Here is an 18355-nt window from a genome sequence, read left to right on the forward strand (position 1 = left end):
CAAGAGTCACCGTGTTTACCATAAAAAATTAGTTCTCCCGAAAGAACAAATAGCTATAATGGGACCCACATTTACAAAGGTCGGATTAGCACACATGGATGGGTTGCAGAGTTCTATTGTATGGTGGTAAACGTAGGCCCATATCTCGCAGAGGTTTTTACTAACTCACAACAGATGCTACGGTAGAGCTAGCACAACCATGGTATTGTAGAGTAGGGCTGAAAGTCGGGCGGGTTAGGTTGGGTTGGGTTGGGTTGGGTTGGGTTGGGTCGGGTCGGGTTGGGTTGGTGCTCAACCCCAACCTAACCCAAGGTTCCTATACCTCAATTCTAACCCAACCCAACCCAATCTCAGGTTGGGAATTCTCAACCCAAGCCTAACCCAAGCGGCCTCGGTCGGGTTGATCAAGTTGGTTGGGCATATACGTGTTAATATTTTCGTTATTACATTAGTTTATTATATTTCAATATAAGACTTATTTTTTGTATCTATGATTTTATTAATCATATATGTGATTATTCATCATAAACGCTTCATTTTTTTCTTTGAAAAACAAGCTAAAATATAAGACAACTACTCCATTAATAGTCATGTAGCATAGCACGCAATCTATATGGGAGAGAGAAATCTTACATATCTTGTCAGCTTGAGTCCTTAGAGATGATGTGGACAAATGAGCCTTGACATCACTAGTGTGACTTCGACATAAATGATCTACACTCAATTATAATTTATAAGTAACTCATATGTTGATTGGGTTCGAGTTCAGGTTGGGTCGAGCAACTTGAGATTTCAACTGAGCCCAACCCAAGTTTTATTGGGTTGGTGTTTGTATAGCCCAAGCTTGAGATCGGACGCGATACATCCTACCGGAGCCCAACCCAATGTTGGATCGGTCGGCCACGTTGAACACGACCAACTTTCAGCCCTACTGTAGAGGCATCTTTGTGAAGTAACAATGCAGTATCAATCAGGACCATCCATTCTAGATGGCCAATATTAAGAAGATCACACCAACCAGACGATCCAAGCCATCACTTCTTGCGTAGGAGGCCACTATGTAGATGGCGAGGATCATCCCATCATGTGTGTCACCTGGAATTAATTTTGTTAACCAACGTAGAACTAACTAGATGAACGGTCCTAATTAATACATAGACCTGCCACGTGCCACGTGTAGTAAGCAGAGATAGCTCTCGCAAGTCTCCAATCACTAAAGTCCAAAGTGGGACCCACCAAAAAGTGCTGGCCCACCATGTTTTTAAGTCGCCTGTATTTCAACAGTCACTAGACATCAATAAAAGTCGCGAACTATTCTCTCGTAGACTACTGAACCAGTCCTTTCAATTTTCTGAAGAATCAGAGCGGAAGAAAAAGACCGAAGAAACACGAGAAATGCAAATTCATACTCGCGTCGTACACGTGCCAACGTCTTACACGTATACAAAATCCAATCCGTTGGTCATGCATCCATCATAAAATATGATCTAAAGGTCTCAATTCTGTCTTGTCCTGTTTTCTTCAGAGCAGATAGTAACTTTGAATCCCATCAACTGTTCATTTTACTGATACCGTTCAATTATAATATACACGTGTGACTCACTCTCTAATCCTATCGACAAAATATTTTTTTTGGTTCATTTGCTCTATATTCCTAATTCGATGATCGGTTCAGATCCCTCACACTTGACTGAAGAAGCCAACCCTAGCCGCGAGTATACAAAAACTGTACTCGCCGAACTTTGGCTCAAAAAGTTGAAGTAATTAGAGCGTCCTCCCTGAAAACGCGCGTTATTCTCTCAATTTTTTCTTTTCCGAAGAGAAATATCTCGGAAAACGCGCAAAAATAAAAATTACTGTAGGTCCGGTACAACCTGTCTTTACGTATTTCTTTTCGTACGTCGGGATAACATCTGTGAAATCTGAGACAGGTTTATCATAATCCCAACCGCTTATATTATCAGTATCCTTTTGGATGGTTGATACTCAAAACAAAAAATCCCATGATGAAACTTTATAACCTATTTCATTTGAACATGAACAGTCTCCAGCAGACCAGTCATAATCTCGCTTAATATAATTATTTTTTCGTCTAGGGAGGATTTATTTATATGAACGGCTCAGATCATTGATTCAGTAGCCTAATCCAACGGCTATAATGCCGACGTAAGAAAAAGGAACACACAGTGATGTACTGTAGCAAAACACATTTTACCAGGCCAAACACACCTGGTACACTCACACTCGTACTTGCACTTTCAGCGCTCCCGAGCACAATCACGTTCCGTCCGGCCCCGCTCTTCAGCCCCAGCCAATAAAATATCGACACGTGGCGATCCGTCACATCGCATTCAAATCAAGATAGGACAGCTTGATGAAAGCTATAAATACGAGCGTCTGTGTAAACCGCCACTGTTTCTCTCTCCGAAAGAAAGAGAGAGAAAAAGAAAGACAGATATTACAGAAGAAGCAGGAATCTGAACTCTTCAGAAGCTTGAAAATTACAGAAATGGCGTGATTTAGGAAAAATCAAGAACGAATGGAGAATATCTACAAGCTTGGAAGTTCTGAGTTCCCATGCTCTGATGATGGAAGCTTCAATCCTGTTGAGAATCTGCATCGGTTTGGAGATTTCCCAGATAGATTTCATGGGAACAGAAGATATGAGAACGAGATCTCAAGATCATCGACGGTTGCAATGTCAGATTTCATAAAAGCACAGATCGCCAGTCATCCAAAATACCCAAGCTTGGTTTCTGCTTATATAGAATGCAGGAAGGTTGAATTCTCTTCATTCCTTCTATCGTTTTTCTTCATTTTCTTGCAATTAGTTTGAATTTTGATTTTTTTAATTCTTTTCTGAAAGGTCGGAGCTCCGCCGGAGATTGCGACGCTTTTGGAAGAAATCGGGCGAGAAAACCACCCGAATAGGGTTTGTGGAGAAATCGGAGCCGATCCGGAGCTCGACGAGTTCATGGTATTTCTTCCGATTTTTTGGTTGGGCAAGTGTAATTTTGGGAGGTTTTGAGGTTTTTCTTTTTTCTTCAGGATTCGTATTGTGAGGTTTTGATCAGATACAAGGACGAGCTTTCTAAGCCGTTCGATGAAGCGACTACGTTTCTGAGCGAGATCGAGTTGCAGCTTAGCAATCTTTGCACGGGGACGTCGACTACGTGGAATGACCCGTCGGGTATTTTTTATTTTTTATTTTAATGACCCTGCACATTTTAATATTTTATTGAGATTTTTTCTAACTTGAGCTGGCGGTGTTGAGTTCCTATGGACTCTTGGGAACCGCCGAAATACGTTTCATGGCAAAGCACGCTGAAAATACCTGTCGTAGTTGTTTGCGTTGAAAAATTCGAAGCGGTGGTGGTTACTGTTAGAATAAACGTGGTGCATAATGCGCATACCCAGTTTTTGCTATATTAAAATTTTATAGGTTTCGCCTAACGGAGAAGTGAGTATTTTAAGCTTCTTAGAGTGAGATTTGCTATAATAAGCCGTTTGGGTCTGGGATAACCACGAAAAAAAAAAACAATTAAATGAGTAGATAATGTATGGTATCTTTTTTCATCTATGAGTTTTTTTTATTGGGCTTTACTTCCGTGTGTTTGTACCCATCATTTTTGGCAACTCATCTATGGTGCAGATGGTGCATGCCCTCTTAGATCAGGACCGTTGAAATGGTTGGTCTCATCATTGATGGAGCATAGGATGAAAATTATATGTATTGGATGATCCTAACTGTCCAATTTTGCCTCGTGAAATTGGACTCTTCACCTTTTAACCTTGACCCTTCTTTTGATCGCCGCCGATCAGATTATTAGGATCATGATAAGAGTGTAAGTTTTGGGTTACACACCATCAATCACGGTCCATGGACTGTGTCTATGCCAGGTGGACTGCGGATGAAATCGAATGTGCTTGTCTTACTAAGCAGTGCATGCTTCCTGAGCATAGATTAGTTTATAAATGAAGTTTGGGTTATTTGTTTTGTGCCCTTATTACAAATCTCAGATTTCTCCAAACAGTCATCTCTCCCTATCTTATCATTTGTTTTAACCTTTCAAATCATATCATACATAGAGTTCCATTTTTTAGTGAGGAAAACATTCTTAAATCCTTGGTGAATAAAATTCTAATTAGTCATATGTATTCAACGATCCTAACTGTCCAATTTTGTCTCTTGAAATTGGGCTCTTTACCTTTTCTTTCCAACCATTATTTTGATCGCCACTGATCAGATCATTAGGATCACCTAAGAGTGTAAATTTTGGGTTTACCCCATCAATCATGGTCGGTGGACCGCCATCTGTGCCACGTGGACCATGGATGAAGTTGAATGTGCTTCTCTTTCTAGGCAGTGCATGCTTGCTGGGCATAGATGAGTTTATAAATGAAGTTTGAATTACTTGTTTTGTGCCCTTATTATGAGTATTGGTTTTCTCCAAACCAGTAATATCTCATCATTTTATCATTGCTTTAGTCTTTCAAATCATATCAAACATAGAGTTCCATGTTTTAGTGAGGAGAATAATGTTAACCTACTTAGTAAATATAGTTTTAATTAATCAAATGTATTTGACAATCCTAACTGTCCAATTTTGTCTATTGAAATTGGACTCTTTACCTTTTCTTTTCAACCATTCTTTTCATCACCACTGATCAGATCATTAGATCAGTTTATAAATGAAGTTTGGGTTACTTGTTTTGTGCCCTTATTATGTATGTTGGTTATCTCCAAAGTAGTCATTTCTCTTGATTTTATCATTGCTTTAGCCTTTCAAATCATATCAAGCATAGAGTTCCATGTTTTGGTGAGGAGAATAATCTTAACATCCTTAGTAAATATAGTTTTAATTAATCAAATGTATTCGACAATCCTAACTGTCCAATTTTGTCCATTGAAATTGGACCCTTTACCTTTTCTTTTCAACCATTCTTTTCATCACCACTGATAAGATCATTAGGATCTTCCTAAGAGTGTAAGTTTTGGGTTATGCTCCATGCCTGTGCCATGTGGACCACGGATGAAATTGAATGTGCTTCTCTTTCTAAGCAGTGCATGCTTGTTGAGTATAGATGAGTTTATGAATGAAGTTTGAGTTATTTGTTTTGTTCCCTTGTTACAAATATCAGTTTTCCCCCAAACAGTCATTTCTATCCATTTTATTATTGCTTTAACCTTTCAAATCATGTCATAAAGTGTTCCATATTTTAGTGAGGAGAACAATCTTAACATCCTCACTAAATAAAGTTTTAATTAATCATATGTATTCAACAATCCTAACTGTCCAATTTGTTTCTTGAAATTGGACTCTTAACCTTTTGTTTTGTGCCCTTGTCACAAATTGAGTTTTCCCCAAACTGTCACTTCTCTCCATTTTATCATTGTTTTAGCATTTCAAATCATATCATAAATTGAGTTCCATGTTTTAGTGAGGAAAACAATATTAATATCCTTAGTAAATAAAGTTTTAATTAATCTAATTTCAATTCCGTTTTTCTGGATTCTTGAAAAAAAAATAGATGAAATATTCCTAGTGAAGCATTGAATTTATGGGCTGATTGAACAATATATGATAATGCCCAAGATGACAAAATGATAAAAAAAAACAAAAAACAAAAAACAAGAGGTTTGATAAATATCCTTCAATCTCATATATTATAGGTCTCTTTTTTTACAAAATTTGTCTGATGTTTTACTTGGTCAGCAATGGATACCCCAGTTAAAAGGAATAGACTTATTTTCTTGGAAAATACCTTTTGTTAGAAAGTGTTGTTTATTCACATGATCATATAAATTCCTTATATCTATTGTTTTTGCTCTTTTCTGACATTTTCGTATCCTCAAAATATTTTTCAAACTGAATAGAGCAACTATTTAGAATTTGCAGTCATGCAACAGACCATACTTGAATTGCCCATATTTATGATGGGAAACGTGTGATGAAATGTCATTGCGTTGTTTCACTTGTTTGTCATTGAGAAATTATATATTTGTATACAGTCAACTTGTTAGGAATTACTCTTGGAGATGAGAATTTAAATTCTCTGGAATGCATTAGTTTTGTGGAGAAACATTCCCATCCCACTTCGTGGTAAAATCCCTTCGGTGAAATTGTGATGGGAGATTTATGGTGACGCTGGCGTACTGCATTGGTAGAAAGTTTATTTTATTGAATGTTGTGGTGTTTACGAAGTGTTTTTTTTTCAACAAGAAAATATTTTATCTAAAGCTTAATGGAATGACAGAAACATTTACTACTACTAATGGAAGAAGTTGCTGCTTGTGCTTCTTGAGAGTTCAAAACCATAACATGAGAAGAAGATCCATTACCTTCGCACACCATAGCTATCATGTATTACTTCTTCTACTACTACTTAGTTCCTCTAAAGGTATTCAAAATCGGTTACGTAACGGCCGTTATGCAACGGTAACGGTCATAACCGTTACGCATTACGGGGTCGAAACTGCCGTAACAGAAAAAACAGGTTGTAAAGGTCTTGTAACGGCCCTGTAATAGTCCCATAACGGTCCTGTAACAGTTTTAAAAAAAAGAAGCAAAAAAGGGTCGTAACGATCAATACGGGGTCTGTAATGGCCTTTACAACCCGTATCATAATAGTGACAGTAACGGCCACCATTACCGTTTTGGAATACCTTGGTTCCTCTACTTGTCATACGAAGCACCATTGGTGCCCTTGTGGTAACAAAATCCTTCATATGACCCACCATAGCCATGATCCCATCTGCTACTGCGATTATAACCCCTCCGTAGCCGTCGTTGTTGAGGCACCCACTGCTATGGAATTTGTCGCCGCTGCTTCCCCTGGACCGGCCCTAGTTGATAGCGATGCTCTTTCCGTCAAGGTTTTGTACATTCATCCCTTCAATGGTAGTGATCGTCTAATCCAAGATCCTTGTCTCACGATCACCAATTATCTTGGATTCAAGGACGTCCACGAATGGGCCTTTCGTCCATTTGAGAGAGTGGCATTGGTATTGCACGTTGGCAAATGCCATCACTAGCCAAAACACAAGACGGAGACAGACAAAGAGACACGAAGGTAAAATGTGGGGAAGGGAGACGGAAACCCACTCTTAAGAGAGCTCAAGAGGTGTTTGTGAAGTTTTTTCATTCAAATTCTCCTCTTCCTTGTTCAATTCTATTGTAGTGGTAGGATGGGTTCTTCTAAAGTAGTTTTCTGTTTCCAAACAATGTCTAGGCTTGATATGAGTAATGGATAGTCTTGAAAAGTTTGGTTTGAAACAAAAAGGAAGTTATTGCATCAAATTATATTATTTCTTTTCAATTAAAACTTGGCATGTTGCATTTGAGGAAATTTTGAAGAGAATGTGAGTGTCATTACTGCAATTGCAAAATGGATTTTAAATTTCCCATTAATTCAAAGGGCAACTTTAATGCCCCCCATGGGCATCATGAGTTATCAATTTAAAGTCTGGATAAGTCCTTGCTCATCTTGAGGGTGATATTGATTCTTAGCGGGTGTTATTGATTCTTATCTCATCTCTTCTTGGTCCATTGGTGGAGCATGATTTAGTAAACAATTTTCTATGGGTGAAAGTGGATGATTCTTGTCTGGAATACTTAATAGCATATATGGAAGACTCATAATTTAGAGGAGGTAGCAGAAGTTAAATTTTTTCTTATAGGCAAAAGGTCGATGAAGTCACTTGTTTTTTAACTAACGGGGTGCTTTTAAATGTCTTATTTATGTGTTGGAGGCTTAGACGAATTTTGGTATGGTGTCTTTCGATTGCATTTTCTATTTTGACCTAGCAAAATTTCCATTCTAAAAAAAATCTATATAAGAACTCCAATTGTAAATGTTCATTGAATCAATCAATTTACATTGAAACCTTGAAGCTGTTTATATGATAATGTAGGCAAACTTGAAAGTGCAATATGCTCCTTTTAATAAACAAAATTGTCAAATACAAATCACCTCTTGTTGATGGGCAAAATGTTATTTATCAATGGATATCATTAAAGTCAACTTTTTTTTTTTTTTTTGAATTTTTTTTGAAACGGCATTAAAGTCAACTATGATGCCAAATTCACACTAGGGGCATATTATTGTTACTTAGCCAGATGAATTTCCTCATTGAAGCACATTGAAACAAATGTCTCATTGTAGTGGACACGTGTGTGGAGTTTGGGGTTGGTCCAACATCTAGAGGTTTGCTAATCCTACACAAAGTGTTGCCTCAAGTTGCTTCTTTCCCTTTTTTGAATGTCCTTTGTTCATTGCATCCCACTTCGATTGCAATTTGTATTTGTTCACTAGTTTGCCTTAGGAGGCTACATGCCCAAGTTTTTGTCATCACCTCGCTGATGGGACATATGAATTTGAAGGTGGACAATCGTGTGTGGAGGAGAGAGGAGAAGAACAAGAAAGGCAAAGAGAGGAGAGGGAAAAAAGAGAAGGCGAAGGAGATCTTGGTTTCACTTCCGTCTAGCTATGTATTTGTTTCAACCCATGTAAAAAGTGGGCCGCACCATGCAATCAAATTTGCGGGAATCCAAACCATGCAAATGGTGTGTTGAGCTTGAAGATCACCCGACACAACAATTAGGCTAGCTCGTTCATTGGGTGGGCCACACTGCCAAAGTAAATTAGCGTATTTTTTACGATGCATCTTACATTTGAGATACGTGAATTGTGTGCCCCACGAACTTTGTACAATTTTTTATTTTTTAAAAAAATTTATTTATTTATTTATCAGGTGGGCCATGCAATAAGAATAAATTATCATTATTTATGCATCTCCCATTTAGGCCTTGCAAATAGTGTGACCCTCCATGAAGATCAATTGGCACAAATCAGGCCAATTTACTCATTAGGTGGGCCATACTATCCAAAAGAACAGACATTAATATTTCGATGCATCTTGCATATGAGCTGTGCAAATGGTGAGGCCTACCATGAAGATCATCTGGCATAAAAGTCAGGCCAGTCTATTCATCAAGTGGGCCAAACCATCAAATCAATCGACATTTGCTCTACCCAAACTTGAAAGAAACCTTGATTGATCTAGCAAAGTATGATGGGTGTTATGTAGGCCAAGGTATTCCATAAATGTAAAGGTGGCCATAATGTCAAGGTGTTCCATGTCAGTTACAATATGTTGACAAAGGACGATACATATCGGTAACGGCCGTGACCGTTATGTGATGTAGGGGTGAAACAGAGCGGTTGGTTTTTTGGGATCGTATTGGTCATTATGGGGCATAATGGTCGTTACCCCCTCAAGCCTCAACAGTTGAAAAATGACCACTTTTTTCTATTTAAATTCATTTTTCGCCTTGTTTTTTCTGATTTTCTCATTTTGAAAGCTTTTCTAGATCATTCTATAGTAGATTTTAACCACTCTTACTATGGTTTTTGGGATTAAAACAATAGATTGAAGAAATTCGGGCAAATAGAAGCTCTGATGACCATTATTATTATTATTATTTTTTTTAATTTTGAAAAAGTGGTATTTATGCTTGATTGTGATGTGTAAACATTAACAACATTCATAAATTCACAAGATAGTCTAATACAACACTCTCACCAAAGGGTGGACCGTTACACTACCATATACATGTTAAAAAAAATGAATACATATTTGGAATATTTTCATTAATATGGATTTCCTAGATATTTTCTCAGAATTTTTCGGGCAAAAAAAATCACTCGTTACAATTGATACCTGTATCCATAATGGTGGTGACCATTACGACCACCGTTACAAAGGCTACATGGGTTGTAATGGTTGTTACGGTTAGTAGCGGTGGTGACCGTTACAACCACCGTTACTGATACGGAATTCCTTGGTAACGACCAGCTTTATTGTTGTTATGACATGCGTTGTGATTGTTGTCATGGCTCTGTAACGGTCAAAATTAAATGTATTGGCCTTGTCATGGCCCGTTACAAATGTTACACGCCCGTTATGGGCTATTTTACTTTTCAAATTGCGTGTTACGGCCCCATATTGCGTAATGGGCACCACCATTACTGTTATGTAATGGTTGTTATGACCGTAACATAACCGTATTTTAGCACCATAGTCTAGGAACATAAAATTAGGTAGAAATTGCAAATATGGCATACATGTAATTCAAATTATAATGTCCAAATTGTTGGTCCTAGATTGGATGTATTAATAGCTGACCACAAATTAATTGGGATAAGGCTTAGGTGTGTGGCAAACCCAAATTTTCATATATATATATATAGAGAGAGAGAGAGAGAGAGAGACCTCATGGGAACTTCCCACAAGGTTGAGCTGTGTGGGCCCCACTATGATGTTTGTCGAACAACTACCCAATCAGTCAGATGCACCATTCCATGGTGGGCCACAGGTTTAAAAATTAACTCAATCTATGACTTGGGTGGGCCACACCACATATGATAGTTGAGAGGGGTTACTCTCCCATTAAAACATTCATAATCATTTATTAGATGATAGTTGAGAGGGGTTACTCTCCCATTAAAACATTCATAATCATTTATTAGGCCCTCCAAGATGTGGTTCATAAATCCAACCCATCCCTTGTGTGTTTCCCTTGGATGAGGGGTCAAACCAAGTTTCAGGCGTATCTGAAACTTAGGTGGGCCCCACCAAGTGCTTTTATATGTTGTAGGCATGTCTTCACATGATTTTAGATGGCATGGCCCACTTGAGCTCCGTATACGGCTGATTTTTGGGATATCCCATAATTTAAAGGGGACCCATCAAATGCACGGTGTTGATGTTCGGCACGCATCACGGTGGGCCCCACAAAGCTCGACCTCATGAGAAGTTCCCATGAGGTTGACCGGGAGACGGTTAGGATAACGAACTTGAAACGCGGAGCCTGAGCGAATGGTTAGTGGCCAATAGCGCCGTAGTTGATGGCATTCCTCTTGGCGGCTGGCACTTAAGGAACCACAGGAGCACTCCATACGGAGCAAGCAAGTCTTAGGGATGAGACGCCCATGTAAGGACCTCAATTCTCATTAAGAGGTCGAACCAAGGACCTATGGAAGTCGGGGCTACCCCATCCCCATGGCAATGCAACAGTGTCTTGAGGGAGGAGTTTAGAGGCCTTATAGTAGCACAGACCTATTTATATATATGTATGTATGTATGTACACACACACACACACACACACACACACACACACACACACATAGGGAAATGGTTTTATGTGGTCGACCTCATGGGAACTTCCCATGAGGTCGAGCTGTGTGGGCCCCACCATGATGCGTGTCGAACATCAATACCGTGCATTTGATGGGTCCTCTTTAAATACAAGATATCCCAAAAATCAGCCATATACGGAACTCAGGTGGGCCATACCATCTAATCTTGTGAAGACGTGCCTAAAACATATAAAAGAACTTTATGGGGCCCACCTAAAATTTGGATGCGTCTGAATCTTGGTCTGACCCCTCATCCAAGTGGGACACACATAGTAGATGGGCTAGATTTGTGAACCACATCTCGGTGGGCCCAACAAATGATTATGAATGTTTTAATGGGAGGGTAACCCCTCCCAACTTTTGTATGTGGTGTGGCCCACACAAGTAATGGATTGACTTGATTTTTAAGCCCGAGGCCCACCTTGGAATGGTGCATCTGACTGATGGGGTAGATGTTTGACACGCATCACGGTCACGGTGGGGCCACACAGCTTGACCTCATGGGAAGTTCCCATTAGGTCGACCGCATAAAACCATTTCCCGTATATATATATATATATTATAACTTCCCATGATGATGTAGAGCGGGTCGTGGACACTTTCATGGACAAGATGGATCAGCAAAGGCCCGGACGACGACAGAAGTGATCCGGACCGTTAGAACTTAAAACGGACGTATCTCCTAAACCGTAATGAGCTATCAGACGTACCATATATGATTTTGGGGTAGGACAAGCTACTTTAGCCACCTAACCCTGGTATGCCAGGTCGCCCATGCTGAATTTGCAAGATTCCATTAGATTGATGGTCGAAATCCCTATTTATTTTTGTTTTTACTATTTATAATAAGTTTTAGTTTGGTTATAACTCTTCATTTGTTGGGCTTTAGGAGTTGCGTCCAACATGAAAAGTGCTTAGAATAATTAAGAGAATAGCATGGTTAAGCCAAACAGGACACTATTTTTGGCTGAAAACCATTAGCTCTAGTGGAAATCAAGATTGTCTATAAAATAGTAAGTTTACTATTTATAGTAAGTCGCGATTTCTAGGTGTTTTAGTTATAGTATGATTTCGAAACTTCTCCCTAGGGTACGTAGCCTTATTTTAAGAGTTGTAAACTCGTTTTTCATAATCAAACAAATTATTTCGAACTTTTAGAATTATTTCTATTTTCTTTTCCTCGTGGATTTGAGGTATCTTTGTGAGGAGTCCAGAGAAGTTCTATGGATTCGGAACAATTATACCTGAGGAAGACGGTGCTCGACCTCATCATGCCCTTCCCTACGTCACATGAAGTCAAGTTGTGTGGGCCCCACTATGATCTATGTTGGACATCCACTCCATCAATCAGATGCCCCCTTCCATGGTGGGCTACAAGCCAAAAAATCAGGCCAATCCATCATTTAGGTGTGGCACACCACATACAATAGTTGAGAGTTAACCAATTTCTCACTTAGGTGTCATTCACAAATCACATGCATTCACAAAATTTCTCAATGCATAATGTAAATGACAATTTCTAGGTAATCGACATAAAACACAATCATCGGTTAACCAATTTGAGAATTTAAAATAATTATTCGAATTTCCAGCCAAATAAAACATAAAATCTGAATTTTAACAATCTAAATTATGAATGACAATGCCATACGTCAATTTGAGAAATAACAAAACCAATCTTCTCTTGGATTCACAAAGGTTTCCTTCTCCGAATGGGAGAGAAGAGAATGGTAATTTCTGTTATAAGTCGTTACTTGCACGTTGTTTTTGGTTTCTCGATTCTTTACATGTACATGCATATGGATGGTCTTGATCCGTTGGATGGTTGTGATGTTTTCCAATGAAGGGTCAAGATCTATTGGAGCAACTCTTGCATTCGAGGAAGATTCTTCGAAACGGAATGTTTCCATTTTTTTTTTCAGACCAAAGAAAACAAAATTCGTTATGTTCCAATGCTGGCGGGGCTTGGTTTTTGGTTTTGAATTCTCACACGTGCAAGCACTTACGACTCTAGTTGCGCGAGGGGATAGCTTAATAGTAATGCGAAGCATGGTCACCTGTCCAACGATCCATTCGTTGAGTGGTTTAGATTGTTGTAATTTGATTTGTCTTAATCGTTTAACATGGGTCGATCTTATAATCCAATGGTCAGATCACCCTAGGATTTCCAATTTTAGAGTCCATGGGGGCCCACATGGCATTAAAGTGTAGATGAACAGTTTATCTATCATATCAATGTTTGGGTCATAATTTATTGTGTGAGATTGTATGGTGTGAGTTATACGTGTGACTGCAATTCTATTTTTCAGTTTTAGTAACAATAGGAAATGTAGGATTCTTTTCTAGAATCCGTGGACTCCGAAAATAAGTCTAGGATGTGCCGCAATGTAAGACGTAAACTGATAAATACGTTGGGAATCGCCTGTGGATCATAATGATGATCGCTACGTATTATCAGGTGGGTCATCCAGCAAATATTATGCGAAATCTGATAGACAGTGGATGATGTGAGTAAGGTCCTGAAATTGATAATGTACGGCACAATTCGATTAACTAAGCATTTTTTGAAATTTTATCGCAATCGAGCTCTTAGAAATAGGTTTTTTAAGGTTCAGTGTCTGGTATGAACATATACACCATGGAAAACTTTGGATCATTAGTAGTGTGTTTCTAACCATCAAAAATGGATTCTAACCAGAGCTGGGCATCGAGTCGAGTCGGACCGAGTTAGGGCTGACTTGACTCGATCCGATTTTGAAATAGGCCTGACCTGAACTCGATCTGACTTGATACCGAGTCCAGCATGCCTGACTCGATCCGAGTCTGGTCTGGCCTGGACTGATCTGGACCGAGTCCAATCCGGTCAAAAGTACCGAGTTGGGTCGAGTTGGCACCGAGTCGGATTGAGAGATGAGGGAGGGACAGACCGAGAGAGTGGAGAGGAGAGAGAGGAGGAGGAGGGTGATGGTGGTGGGTGGTTGCCTGGCTTGGAAGATGAGGAGGATGAGGGAGGGAGAGATTTTGGGATCGGGTCGGGGTAGAGTTAGAGAGTCGGGTTTCGGATCGAGTCGAGTCTAACCGGATCGAGTTTCGGGTCAAGTCGGGTTGAGTTACTAGGTAACTCGAACTCGACTCGGTTTGAGTTTGGATTGGGCGAAGCCTACTCGGTTTGGACCGACTCACCCATTTGATTCGGGTTAGAGTTAGATTTAAACGAGTTGGACGAGTCAAGTTATCCGGATCGAGTTGTCCGGTGCCCACCTCTAATTCTAACGGTGTAAGACATTCCTATGTATATTAAGAATAAGATCATGATGTAAAGTTTAGATTCGTTGATGATTGGGTATAGATAGCTTAAATCGTGTCCATTGTCGATTCCGTGATGATGTGATAATCCATAAAAATCAACTGTTGGATATATAGCTTGATCTATGGATGAAGACTCCTCCTGATGGTTCGATTTAGGCTATACTGTAGATGAATGGTTAAAATGGGCCTACACATGTATGCTCGAATAAATGTAAGCGTACATACTTGCGTGTGTGTGTACATGCACCGAAATCCCAGGTCATTACATTCTACCCCCTTAAAAGAATTTCGTGCTCAAAATTCAACACTTCTTCCTTGTATACGGATGAGGACATTCCAATTTATGATGTGTCCAAGTGTTCACCATGTTCCTCGAGAGGTTGGTTTTTGCAAGTGTGTATACTTACAGTTTCAATCTATCCCTCTTAAAAGAAATCTCGTCCTTGATATTTGAGAACATGTACTTCAATCATTAACATCACAAGTTATAAAATTATCCCAATGGTGCACCCAGTGCACCCAATCTCCTATGTGTCTAAATGGGAAACAAAAGTCTAACCTTAGATTCTTAATGGGCCATGCCCAAGTTTTGCTATAATTCCATCTTAAGCTGAAGGATAATTGATGGGGACATAAGAGGACCTATTCAGGTGTACCAGAGACGGAGACGACCACCTACATTGGCGCAACTTTATTTGTGGATGGGAGATGGGTTCTAAATGTGGCCTGCCAGACTATTTTGAAGACCCCACATGCATTGGACGTGCATAAGGAAGACCCCACCTTGGGATGATGTATGCAGGCTGCTTATGTGATCATTTTAGTCATAAGATTTCTATTTCGTGTCGATCCGCCCGTTGGATCTTGACGATCAAGCCATCGGGCCACCGGATCTTTTAGATCTTGGCTCCTTGGACTCTGATCTTGCTTTCTTTTTATATTTTTTTGTTATTTTTAGGAGTTTTTTGATGGTTGAGATTGATAATATATGTTTTAGTTTTCTTATTTTGGATGATTGGCCACTTTACTTAAGTGAATGACATAGTTGTAATTATACTGGATTTTAATTCTGAATTTTTAATTATAAAAACACGTGGGGTGAAGTTCCAACCCTAGTGGAGATTTGAGAAGAGAAAAAAAAGAAAAAAAAAAGAGAAGTTCTCGTGTTAAGAAATTTTCTTCCTTATTTTTTAGGTTTTTTTGAAAAAATCCTCCCTTCCAATTAAATCGTGGAAGGGTAGAAGCTTGTTTGGTAGTGGATTCTCCAAGGTACATCATTCATCTCTCTTTTTCGAAAGGTATTCTTCTTCTTCTCTTGTCTTCCTCTTTTCCCTTCCATTACAACCTTCTAAACCGTAGATCTTCAATTTCCTATTTTTTCCAATTTCTAAAAGCCCTAATTCTAAAATCTCAAATTCCCATGAATCCTAATTTTTCAAATTTCAGATTTTCCCCATCCCAACCCTATTCATAAAACCTACAAATTTGTCCATTGAGTATGAAACGTGCCTATGTTAAATTAGAAGTTTTATCCTTCGATCGAGGCTAGTTTTAATTGATTTTTGTGATTTCCTAGCATGTGGGCATGTGATTTAGGTCAAATCAGATTTTATTTCTTATTGTTTACTCTTAATTATTTGGTAGGTTAGCATCTTTTGTTAATTGAATTATTTTATGGACTCTTTCATAATCTCCACGTTGCATGCTAGCATTAAATAATCCACTATATGCATTAAGATTAATCCACTATATGCATCCTAGGTTATCCACATTGAGATCAAATATTCCAACACCTTCCATTTACCATGGTTACTATCCTTTACTAATCCATGCCTGTATAAGAGATGGATCATTATATCTTGGCCATTGAATCTTTCATCAAGCGTGATCGAAGCAGTTTAATGGGTAGAATGAAAAGATCAACATTAAAATTGATCTATTAAACATCTTAAACTTCAAAACGTAGTGGCCATCTCATAAACCATTAATGGATGGTTTAAACATCAAGATCAATCCACTAATGCCGATGTAACTAAGTGGGGGTGATCCCTTGTTGGAGTGTGTGGTCTTCTTATACTATATCGTGGTGCCTATGCCCAGCCACACTTGTATATCAATCACCAATGTACCTTCGTAGGATAAGTCAAAGCCCAAAACACTTGATCATGAAGTCCTAAGATGACCTCAAGTTAATGACTAGTCAAAGCTGGTATTGTTGTTTTTTAGGGTTCGAAACGCAATGGTTTTTTCTTTTTTCTTTTTATTTTTTATTAATAAAAAAGTAATTAGCTTATCCCACATCTAGATCAGCTAAGATTTACACAAAAATAGAAAAACTAGTTTTTATAATCATACCTGAAGTAGATCGATTGAACGAGTGTTGTTGTTGGCCTCCCAACGTAGGGAGTCTCTCCTAGATCTGTGCTAAGATGAAGGTGGGGGAGAGCCTCTGTCAGAATCTTGGCGGGGGCTAGATCTGACCTGTGGGCCATCTGTGAAGCGGACCCCCACATGGGTGTGGACATGCGGACCAAAGAGCATATGGGCGTAGCCCACTTTCTTCTTCTTCTTCCTCTCTCTCTCTCTCTCTCTCTCTCTCTCTCTCTCTCTCTGTCTATCTTCTCTAGGTGGGAAGTCCACCATGGGGAGGGAGGTGTGGACATCCATGGATTTATCTCTTGTAAGGAGTAGTTTGGGTTCTAGGAGGATGCATACAATATGATGCTCCACCACCTTATGGAATATTGTGTACCCTACTATGAAGGATATCTATATTCCCTCCGAATCTATGCACTCCAACCGTCCAAATCCCTCCACTATCAGTGGTCGTTATCCTTGGACAATTCCCATGCCACCCAAGGTATGGATAATGTCGGATCTCAACCATTGGATGTGCCATCAAGCATGATTTAAAACCAATCAATGGTAAAAAAGAAAAGAAAAGAAGATAACGACTAAATTTTTTTTGCTTAACCAATAGAACACCTTAGAGGTGTTGGTCGGCCTTCTAAACACTTGATGGACGGTCCAAACCTTAAGATCTACCATCTATTTATGTGTTACTCATGCCCTGGGAAGACCAAGTGGATCCCATGTTAGATTGTGTGTAATTTGAGGACCCTGATAAAGAAACCTAGTTATGCCCATTTTTAGTTGCTATGCAAAAGCCTCGTTAGAATCAAAATCTCTCCATCAACAAATCTTTAGGTCATCGGGATTTTTGACGAAGCTAGTGCAACCACAAGCCTAGGCATGATAGGTCTCTCAATCTCGATACTTATAAGCGATCCATGCCAATGTGTGATCAAAAGGCCCTATCCAGGGAACTATCTATGGCTCATACACAAAAAGCATGGGGTAGGGAAGGAGGCAGAACCGACCCTTAGTTGGCCCCAATGGGCGGAGATTGTCCATCCTAAGATCAAGCCAGTTCCCTCACATGAGATGACTATTTGAGTACATCACAGGTATGCTCAGGAACTTGTATGGTCTTGTTCGGGGCAAAGGAGATCTATGGAGTATAACTCTCCCTTGGCTATCAAGCCATTGCGTCCAATCTCGAGTGCGCAAGAACATCAGAGGATATATGTCTCAAATCCGTTCCATCACAAGTGTAGTAGGGCAAGACCCCAAATTAAGAACTTTGGTAGGGGCCGAGATATGACTTGAGCCGTCCAAGAAGTGGACCCCACACCCAAGGTGAACATGCACATGTGGATATGGGAGATGGGGTGGAGACATCCACCCCTTCCTCTCTTCATCCCACTCTCTCTCTCTCTCTCTCTCTCTCTCTCTCTCTCAGCAAGGGACGTCCAAGGGTTCTTTACTCCTCCCTCCCGTATA

At 39.4% G+C, this 18355-nt stretch overlaps 1 protein-coding gene across 1 annotated transcript in view; it reads left to right on the forward strand.

Annotated features, from left to right (window-relative positions):
* The first annotated feature begins 2420 nt into the window (after window positions 1-2420).
* The window catches only part of LOC131225466 (homeobox protein knotted-1-like 1), a 45525-nt gene continuing 29590 nt past the window's right edge, over window positions 2421-18355 (forward strand). Inside the window, exons 1-3 of the mRNA XM_058220994.1 lie at window positions 2421-2779; window positions 2867-2977; window positions 3049-3190. Coding sequence (XP_058076977.1) covers window positions 2540-2779; window positions 2867-2977; window positions 3049-3190 — 493 coding nt within the window. The 5' untranslated portion in view covers window positions 2421-2539. The remainder of the gene's footprint in view (window positions 2780-2866; window positions 2978-3048; window positions 3191-18355) is intronic.

Source organism: Magnolia sinica, chromosome 14 (genome assembly GCF_029962835.1).
Source record: "Magnolia sinica isolate HGM2019 chromosome 14, MsV1, whole genome shotgun sequence".
Classification (NCBI taxonomy): Eukaryota; Viridiplantae; Streptophyta; class Magnoliopsida; order Magnoliales; family Magnoliaceae; genus Magnolia; species Magnolia sinica.